This window comes from Hemitrygon akajei, chromosome 26 (genome assembly GCF_048418815.1).
Source record: "Hemitrygon akajei chromosome 26, sHemAka1.3, whole genome shotgun sequence".
Taxonomy (NCBI): domain Eukaryota; kingdom Metazoa; phylum Chordata; class Chondrichthyes; order Myliobatiformes; family Dasyatidae; genus Hemitrygon; species Hemitrygon akajei.
The window spans coordinates 34,666,401-34,676,606 of record NC_133149.1 but is presented as its reverse complement, the minus strand read 5'-3'; the positions used below and the strand labels follow the sequence as shown (position 1 = coordinate 34,676,606).

At 42.7% G+C, this 10,206-nt stretch overlaps 1 protein-coding gene across 1 annotated transcript; it reads right to left on the bottom strand.

Annotated features, from left to right (window-relative positions):
- Positions 1 to 1,518: 1,518 nt before the first annotated feature.
- On the bottom strand, positions 1,519 to 4,819 carry LOC140716859 (uncharacterized). The gene is made up of 4 exons (XM_073029846.1): positions 4,668 to 4,819; positions 3,835 to 3,944; positions 3,295 to 3,421; positions 1,519 to 2,538 (listed from the first exon to the last, which is right to left on the bottom strand). Exons 2-4 carry the CDS (start codon positions 3,881 to 3,883, stop codon positions 1,638 to 1,640), a joined length of 1,077 nt encoding a protein of 358 aa, XP_072885947.1. The 5' UTR covers positions 3,884 to 3,944; positions 4,668 to 4,819; the 3' UTR covers positions 1,519 to 1,637.
- Positions 4,820 to 10,206: the final 5,387 nt, after the last annotated feature.

Below are 10,206 nucleotides of genomic sequence, written 5' to 3'. Positions count from 1 at the left end.
AATTTCTCCATCTCCACTGCATCTGCTCTCAAGATGAGGCTTTTCATTCCAGAATGAAGGAGATGTCCTCCTTTTTCAAAGAAAGGGATTCCCCTTCCTCCACCATCAACACTACCCTCAACTACATCTCTTCCATTTTGTGCATGTCTGTCTTCACCCCAACCTCCCGCCAGCCCACCAGGGATAGGGTTCCTCTTGTCCTCACCTACCACCCCCACCAGCCTCTACGTCCAGCACATAATTATCAGTAACTTCCGCCATCTCCAGCCGGATCCCACCACCAAGCAGATCTTTCCCTCTCCACCCCACCCACCCCCCACTTCCTGCTTTCCGCAGGGATCACTGCCAACATGACTCCCTTCTCCATTTGTTCCTCTCCACTGATCTCCCTTCTGGTACTTAACCTTGCAAGCAGAACAAGAGCTACACCTACCCCTACACCTCCACCCTCACTACCATTCAGGGGCCCAAAATGGTTCTTGCAGGTGAGGCAACACTTCACCTGTGAGTCTGTTGGGTTGCGTGTTCCCTCCAGCCACCAGTCCCTGTTCCTCCACTGGGGGGGCTTCAGGCCCCTTCACACTCAGGTGAGACTGAAGCATATTGACTCAGCTAGTGCACCGTCCACAGGAGTGCAACAGCAAAGTCTCCTGTGTCCTTGGGTAGGGTTAGGGTTATGGTCGGGTGTGCTGGGAGGGGCAGTAGTTAACTGCCCATCCAGACTACACCACAACCATTGTGCTTATCAGGTCCAAGTTAAAGGCTCTATTTTTGGACAATGTTACCGATCACCATTTTCCAATATTACACAGACATGGAGCATACATTATTTATTATTACCATTGTAGTATTTGTTATTGTATATGTGTACTGCTTACACGGTGAACATCACACGAGTGAGGAATTTCATTGCACGCTGCTGTATATGACAATAAACTGACTTGAATCTGGAGTGAGCATGTACATCATCATGTAATGAGTGTGCAATCATCTGAAAAGCAATACCTCAACCTTTGGACACCTGTCATAGTGGGAGGACTGTACCATATTGCAGACAAGCCTGAAGACTCAAAATAAGTAAAGGATTCATTGTTTAGGAGTCTCAATCCAGTTTGCAGAGAATTGCCCAGAGAGAGTTGCCTCTGGGGAATAATATTCCAGGTTTCCTCAAATGCTCCTGAGGGAGAACAGCAAAGATTATCATTCTGAGAGAGACAAAACCAAAAATGGCACCAATTCAACAAGGATGTCTCAGACGAAGGAGGGTCTGACTTCAAAACCTGAAGAGATGCAAAATCATTGAGAAATGGTAATTTCTAGGGATCACTCCAGATAATGTTAATTACCAATGGTGTAACACTGAAGGAAATGATGTTATATGAGTGAATTTCTTAAAGTATTTACAAAAATGTATGTGTACGAAGGGGCAATTTCCATTATGAAATAAAACATGCAAATGTGATGGATCAAAAGGTAATTCAAAATTTTATTGTACACATTTCAGAAATTCACACTCAAAAATACAATAATATTAATATATCCCTCTTTGCAAAAAATAAATAAAGTGGGGAGAGTTACATTTAAGCATTACTTTATCTGTGCACCAAGAGGACAATGAAGTAAATTCTACTTCTCAATTAGTTCTGCAGATGCTGCCAGAAGTTGCCCCATAAAGTGGTGAGCTGGGTCTGAAGATCCTGCTGAACATTGGCTCCATTCAGGACGAGTCTCTCCTGCATCTCCTTCACATTCTGACTGATGATTTGTTTCAGCTGCTCAGTGTAGGGAGCCAGGTTCTGATGGAACTCCTCGATTCTCTGGTTAACGTTGGTGTTGAAATTTTCAATGAATGGGCCCAGGTTCTGGTCCACGTTCTCGTTAAGTTTAGCTTTCAGTTCGATGATGTAAGGGTTCAGCCTTTGGTTCAGAACATCCACGTGCTCATTGACTTTTGCCTGGAGCTTCTCGGCATATGGCTCAACCATCTGGGACATTTCTCCAATTTGTTGGTTCATCTTGATCTGGACATCCTTGGCATAGGGTGCCAAGCTATTGCGAAGCTCCTGGACATTCTCATTAAACCTGGAGCGGAACTCTTCAGCTTTGGCAGCCACGTTCTGCCTGAGGGTGTCCATGTTTTCATCAATCTTCACCTGGAGCTCTTCAGCGTAGGGAGTCAGGACTTCCCTGAGGTTCTCTGTGCTCACTTCCAGTCTGGCCTGTAGCTCTTCAGTAAAAGGAGTCAACTTCTGCCGAAGTTCCTCTGCATTCTTACACAGCTGTTGGCCCAGGTCTTCAGCAAAAGGGGTCAACTTCTGATGAAATTCTTCAATGTTCCTGCTGATCTTCTGATGAACTCCATCCGCAAAGGGAGCAAGTTTCTCCCTCAGGTCTTCCAGCTGTTCTCTTATCTGCTGGCGAAGGCTCTCAATGTCTACTGTCATCCTCTCATGAAGACCATCTGTGTAAGGAGCCAACTTCTGTCGGAGATCCTCAGCATAGTCATTGACCGTCTGCAGATTATCCTGAACAAGGTGACTGGAAAAGAAGAGACAGTTGTTTCTTATACACGCTACAGGAAAGAGATACATTTAGACAGAGCTCTGTACAAGGCTGGTTCTGAGAGAAATGTACACTGGAAAGAAGAGCTTATAAAGGACATTTTGGATCACAAGATCTTCTAAGGGAACTACAGATGTTCATTGCAGTGGGAGGATGTGATTCACACAATAGTTTTCATTCATTCTATTATTACCTATTTGTTAAGTTTTGCTGGGTATCTGTTCCAACAGCCCTGATGAGTTTACCCCTTCTTTTATTCTTTATTCTCATTCTTGTTTGTTTTTAAACTTGCTGAGGAACCTTCACTTTAATATTATAGCACAGTGGTGCTGGTGAAACCAATCCACAAAACCAGGACAATTAATCTGAAATAATGAATTCAGCTCCTACTGAAAAACATTTAGATTAGAGTAGATACATAATACATCTGAAATTCAAAATATCACTGTTGTTACTGCAGATTGACTGGGTCATCATAGAAGTCCATAATGTCCTTAGTGAAGGAAATTTGTGTCTATAGTTGAGACTTCACTGGCATCTTAAACTGGTCAATTAACAAATAGAGCTGGACAATAATGTTGGTGAGGATCAGGGATCAGATTCTATAAAATAATTGCAAAGAAACTCTTGGACTGTTGCAATGCTCCAGTCCTAAGACATCCCTGGCCAGTTCCTTGCTCAATACAAGTTGCTGATCTATTCTTAGTACCCATTAAAACGCCAAAGGCTCACTTGAGTTGCTGGCCGATTTCTGAGCTCTGGATCAGCTCGACGCTATCCTGGGCTTCTTCAGTCATTTGGCTGATGTAATTCCAGAAGGCATCTCGAACCTGATCTCCATTGATCTCAGCCCGACAGCCTATGGGAAGGAAAATTTGAGGTGATCAGGGTAGGAAACAGGAAGAACATTCCACTGATCTACTGTTCATTCACCCGAATGTTATGTAACAAAACTTCACACTGTATCTTGGTGATCAGTCCTTTTTGGGGCTGTACTGTAGCTGGATGAGTCATAGAGTAAAATCCCAGGTCTTTGAATATTTATAACGTGGACTTAGAACAAACCCAGTAAGGGCGCCCAGGAGCCGATGTGTGGAAGAATGGACAATGCAAGGGGCTCCAGAATTCAGATAAGAGCTAATATCAGGTGCACATCAGTGAAGTGAAGATAGTGAGTCCAAGGTCAATCAAGAACCTTTGAAGTTTGGAAGTGGCAATAAAATCCCAGTCATCGTCCCAGAATAAGAGAATAGGAATATTTGAATCTCATACCTGTGAGAAAGGCAGCAGCCAGAAGCAGGAGGTTTGCTCTGGGAAACATGGTGGTGTTCTCAAATGATATTGAGTATGGCAGATTATTTCTGTGTCCCTTTGCAGTCAATCTATGGGAAAAAAATAATGATCGGAGTTAGTGCCGGGTTCAACCCACACGGAAAATCTACAGGAGTATTCCTGCCCCCTTCTGAACTCTATTTGTTACACAAGGAGTCAGCATGCAGCCCTTTGAACCTGTTCTGTTATTGAGATCAAAGCTGGTCTTTGGGCTCACCACCATTTTCCTGCACTGTCTCAATATGCCTAGGTGCCCATGGCAGCCAGAAATATATCCATATCTGCTTTGAATGAGCCCAGTGACTGAGCCCTCGAGACTTCCAAAGACCTACTGATCTCTAATTTACAGCATTCCTTCTCTTTGAAGTCCTTAATGCCACACCCCTTATTCTGAAACTCTGACCCCACCCCAGGATCTAAACTCTTCAGCCAGAGAAAGGATCCTCCATACATCGAGCCTGTTATAACCTGTCAGTTATAAAAGCATAAATCACAGGAGCAGAATCGGGCCTTTTGATTTACTGATTTATTTTCTCCCTCAGCCCAATTCTCTTACATTCTCCCCATAAACTTTGATGCCCTTACTAATGAAGAAGCTATCAAACTCCCATTTAATTATACCTTGTAACAATACAGAAGAACAGAAAGCTGTTCTTTAGTTCCTATGCCTTGACCAATTGACCAACAGAGAAGCTGACCCGAGAGAGCATTTACAAGGATAAGCAGGCAAGCTCGCTGGGTTGGAGGAAATTGAGCCTCAGGGCTCTTCTCACCTGTTTCTGCTGTGCTTCTCCAGGAGATCTGTGTCGCAGCCCACAGACGCTCACTCTATATAAGGGCACTTTATCAGCAGCTGATAACAAAGTTGGTAGATTTGTGTTTGACTCGTGGACTTGCCCTGAAAACCAAGAGAATGTGGAGCTTCCAACAGGAATGTTACTCTGAACTGCTGCCTTCACCATAACTCCAACTCAACCTGAGAGGGCAAATTCCATTCAAGATTAATTTTTCAGTCCAAAGGCCATGATTTATTACTGCTGTAACATTAGATCACTCTATGGACTTAGAGTGAGGGATTTTGAATGACAGGGAGAGTCTGTCATCATTGGCAACAGGTTAGGTAACCTGAGGACATCGATTCGAGGTCATCAGCAAAGGAAGCAGATGGGAGATGTAGGAATAATGAGTTGCCGGCTCCTGGAATGAATCTTGCGGAGTGGATGGAAAGAGACTTCCCCTTGCCTCCGCAAATAGATCGAGAGGAAGCAAATTGTAAAGCCTTAGGGAAAGTGTGATGATTGGAATTAATCCCTTAGACAGAAATGCTGGGCCCAACAAATTCCTGTCTGAGATAAAAGAATCTATTGTTACGTACCCTGTAACTGGGTGTCTGACCAGCAAAGATAGAAGTATCTGTTGGAGTCTGGTGGTACTAATCTAAAGGTGTTTATTAGTAAACTACACAATACAATATCAAAAATGCAAATATACATATAAAACAAGTTAGCAGTAATAAACCTAAAAGTGTAGGAATAATAATAATCAATAATAAACAAGCTCTATCGATGTCTAGGGGTAAATGAATTGTCATAGGAAGGTATAGAGTTCAGTTCATAAATGCTGAGGTGGTTATGGTTGTTGTGTTGAAATCGTTGGAGAGAGAGAGAGCGAGCGAGCGAGATGTAACAGCAACAGCTGCGGCAGGCAAACCTTTTGTGGCTTTCTTAATCCGTCGTTTCATTGTGGCCATTCAGTTATGACCATTTTGGTCTTCAGCTAGACCGTTCTTCTGTGGTGGACTCATCACTCTGGCATGTGTGGACACACACACAAGTCCCCACCGGCCCTGCTGTAACACTGTGAGTTTTACTGACTGATCTCCTGGTTCGGTCTCCGAAGCCCCCACCTTTCTGTGGGTTGCCAACACTCAGTCAGTGTCCACTGGTGTGTCTGAAGGGTGTCTCTCCAGACCTGTCTTTTATCCCCACTCACGGGGTCTCAGCTATCCATCAACTCTGAATGACCGTGTCCATCAAATCAGGGAACTCCTGCTATCTCCTGAGGAATGTTAACGAGCAAAGTAAAGGCCTTGTAGTGGAAGGTAAATAATCCAGGAAGAGTCATAATACAGTAAATCAACAGTCTCTCTCCCCCTTCTTATCTGTAGCAAATGTTCTTGCCTGTGTTTCATCTCTCTCTCTCTCATGAGCAGCATAGCAACAGCAATAGTTCGTAGTTCTCAGGAGGGGTGTTGGGAATGGTTATCTCTGCACCCCATTGAACATCAGTTCTGTTCATCACTCATAACAATATGATTTTGTACCGTTTTACCTGCTAAGGCCTTAAAGTCCTCCAGATGAATATATTCACACAAGACAATCACTGTTCCTTAACCCTGCGACCTCATGGTCACAAAGTCACAGAGAAATCAGCACAGAAATAGGCCTTTAGCCTATGGAGTCCTTGACAGTCTACATTAACACTAGATAAACTGCATTTTCAAATCTTCCCACATTCCATTCAAATCCCCCCATATTCTAACTAGATGCAGAGTTGTACTGTTAATACAGTGTCAGGTGGCTGAAACCTTTTGTGAGTTAATGGCAAGGCTGCAAAAAATATGGGCCGTGACACTAAATGAGTTTGGGGAAACTGTGAAAAAGGGGCACTGCGTCCAGACCAATGTTCCCTCTAAGGTGTGTGCACACATCTTTTGCTACTATCGCACAAAAGTTCATCACCCTCTACCTCGATGGCAGGTTAAGTATATTCCACGATCGTACACAATCATATTGTCTTTTCCAGTTTCTGATGTAGACGGGATTGACAACGTGGAGTTTGCGATGATTTGTCTGCAGATTTTAGAGCTGGCTTATTTATACTGTTTTTATTGAAGAAATTATTCATTCGCTCTGTCGAATTCCAAAGAAGCAAAGGGTGTGAAGTGGAAAAGAACTGTTAATTCATTTGAAGCAGAATGGCTTATTAACCTTAGAATAGCTTCAAGTTTACTGCCACTGAAAAACTCACTGTGCATGTGCTGTTGTCACTGGGCAAGAAACTGCACATTACGAGATCTTTGCGCATAAATTCGAGGAAACAATGGTCCACACCTCAGATTACAATACATGTACAGGGATTTGTTGAAGTAAACGATACTTGAGGAAAATGGTAGACTGGAATATGGCTGGATATATTGAGAGGTTAAATTGTGATAAGACGCAGGATTGTTTAATGCATATCTGAAGCAAATGGAGATTTTTTTCCTCTGCGGTAATGATATTATAATACAGTGGAAAGAGGAAAAAATGAGCAGAACACGACGATTTACTTGAGGAAGGAAACTAGTATGTAGAAATTAATTTGAACAGTGGTACTTGATTTATTGATAGGTATTTGATCTTCTCACTGAGGCAGTTACAGTATTAGGCACTCTCTTTAATCCAGTGCTTTCGGAAACTGTCTAAAGCTATAACTAAACTGCAGCTAAAAGCCAGTGGAAGGAAGGAACTGGAGAAATCATCACTGAAGGGAATAATCTGCCAGTTGCTAATTGTGGGATCCTCTGAGATTTTGCAGTTATCTGTCGACTTGCACGTGATCTCACTCAGGCTCAGGCTCTTACTACACCACAGCTCATAGTTAATATAGTGTAAAATTGGCATTTCTGTGTTAAAAACCATCAAAGAACCCAAGGGAGTTCTGTTCAGTGCAAAATGCAGATATGAATGTATGTACTGCATGTAAGCAAAATAGCTGGGCAAAGAAACTATCATTTTCAATGGGACTTGGTCATGTGAGTTATGTTTTGTAACTTCCAAACATTACATTAATTCAAAGGAAGATGTGGGGAGTCCAAAATACAGGTGTAACTTTCTCTTTAATATACAACTGGCCTGGATAAAGTTATAGTGTTAAATTTGTCAGTGACACAATTGATGAGGAAGTAAGTTGTGAAGAGCATGTAAGAGGTGACAAAGTGTATGGTGGAAATTGTGGAATTCTGCATTTTAGTAGGAACAATAAAAGATATATGGTATATGATGTATTTGATGTTAATGTTACAGCTTAGGGATACAAAGGGATTTTGGTGTCCCAGAGCACGGATCACAAAAGATGAAAATAAAGCTACAGCAGATAAATAAGAAAACTCACAAAATCTATTACTATTTATCGTCAGAGGGGTTGCATTCACTAGATTATTCTTTAGTTAGTTAGGGCATGAGTGAGATCGCATCTGGAATGGTGTGTATAGTTTAATTAAACAAGGACAGAAGCTGCTCAGTGGAGACAATATCTGAAATGGGTGGGTTGTCTCATGAGGAAAGACTGAACCAGTTATCTTTTGTGTGTTCACTTTAGAAAACTGGGAGATTGCTTGATTGAAACATATCAAGGATCTTGACAGGATCAACGAGAGAGGATGTTTCCTCGTGGGTCGTCTGGAGCTGGAATCGCTGCTTCACAATAAAGGGTCATTGAATGTTTTGTCTTTGAGGACTCTGAGTCTTTGGAGTTCTCTTCTTGAAATAGTGGTTGAAGCAGAGATGTGAATTTTCTTAATGCCAAGTTATATCGAAACTTGACAAGCAATGGAGTGATAGATTACTGGGACTAGATTGAAAACCCGTGTAGAGTTACGATTAAATCCATCATGATCTCATTAAATCAGGGCGCAGCCTCAGGTTACTTAACTCTGCTGCTGATTTATATGTTTAACAGAGCACGATGAGTACTAATGATAACACTCCACCACCGTCCCACAGAAAGGATGTAAACATATGAAGAGGTGTAGTCTGCTCAATACTGAAACGAGTGACAAGAAATAGTGACCTTCCCCAAATTCTAGGAAACTTTGGAAAATTAAAACCATTGTTTCAATTCTCACTTGCCGCTTCTTTCAAGACCCTTGGCAGAACAAGTACATTTCAGCTCTGAGAAGAGAAGCTTGGGTAGTTTTCTTTGGGAATTGACTGAGGTGTGTAAAATTATGAGGATCTACAGTGAAGAGGTTGGACCGATTTTCCTGCAAAGAGCAACAAAAGCCAAGTGGCATAGAGGGGAGATGAGAAATGGTTTTCACCTCGAGGGTGTTAAGTGTCTCGAACTCGCTGTCCAAAAGGGTAACAGAAGGAGAAACGCTCTCGATATTGAAGAACGACTTGATTTACACTGGAGAGTGTTATGGACCTTCCAGCTAGGGTTAAGCTGGTTCGCAACGTTTTGGCTGCAGCAGAATGGCCAGGGGGAATTAACCGGATATTATTGCCTGATGCTGTCCTTAGCTTTGGCGCAAGAAAGATGAGACGTCAATCTGTGATTACATTTATGACTGCAGAAATCCCAATCTGACCTTCTAAGTCTTAAATTAACCGTCACTATGGGCTTGTGCCCTTTCTACCTTCGGCTCATGTGTCTGAGTCATTGCTCGTGTCATGGACTTGGCTCTGGGTAACTTGCCTGAAGAATTACTCCGTTCTCTGGTGCTCAAAGCTGAACACAACTTAAAGCCGATGATGTGTTTAGGGCGGGAACCCATGACTCTGATATAGCAGTAGATATGGAAGGTTCCTCTGACATGGAAGTAGAAGCTCCAAGTTCAAACCCGGCAAAGTACCGAGGGCAAAGCCAAAGTTAGAAGCCTGAAGATAGAAGTAGAGGCTCAAAATAGTCATGGGGGTCCAAAGGAATTATGAAGACACGGGTCACCGGGGTGAGAAATCTGTGCAAGTCTGGAAGTCGAGGTTCGAAGGTCAAACCCATGATCATCGTCTGTGAAGGCTGAAGTTGGAGGCCTGATGCCTGAGAATCCAGAGACAAGGCCTGGAGGCCCAAGGGTGAACTACTCTGGGTTTGGAGGCGTGTCACGGTGTGTGAATGGGTGAGATGGATGGAAAGGGGATGTTTGTGTGTGTGTGTGTGTGTGTGTGTGTGTGTGTGTGTGTGTGTGTGTGTGTGTGTGTGTGTGTGTGTGTGTGTGTGTGTGTGTGTGTGTGTGTGTGTGTGTGTGTGTGTGTGTGTGTGTGTGTGTGTGTGAATAATATATAGTTTAAGTATTCTTGTTTGTTTAAATAATTCTTTATGGTTATGTGTAAAATACGTTAACTGTAACTGCCATCACGCTACCACGTGATACCGGCGCGCCTCGTTTAAAGGCAGAGAGAGACCTGTATTTCGGACTCTGTATATTTCTTTCAATTACTTCGTGTTTTGAAGTTAGAAAACACAACATTGGTGATTAGGTATTTTAAAAACAAACCCGAGACAGCTACCAACCTGTTAAACACAGCGAGCCATTTAAAGTAAAATAAA

Coding starts and splice junctions, on each gene's coding strand:
- LOC140716859 (XM_073029846.1), bottom strand. CDS start 3,883: ATGTTTCCCAGAGCAAACCTCCTGCTTCTGGCTGCTGCCTTTCTCACA. Junction 3,422..3,834: donor GGCTGCTGCCTTTCTCACAG/GTATGAGATTCA, acceptor TCCTTCCCATAG/GCTGTCGGGCTGAGATCAAT. Junction 2,539..3,294: donor GAAATCGGCCAGCAACTCAA/GTGAGCCTTTGG, acceptor CTTCTTTTCCAG/TCACCTTGTTCAGGATAATC.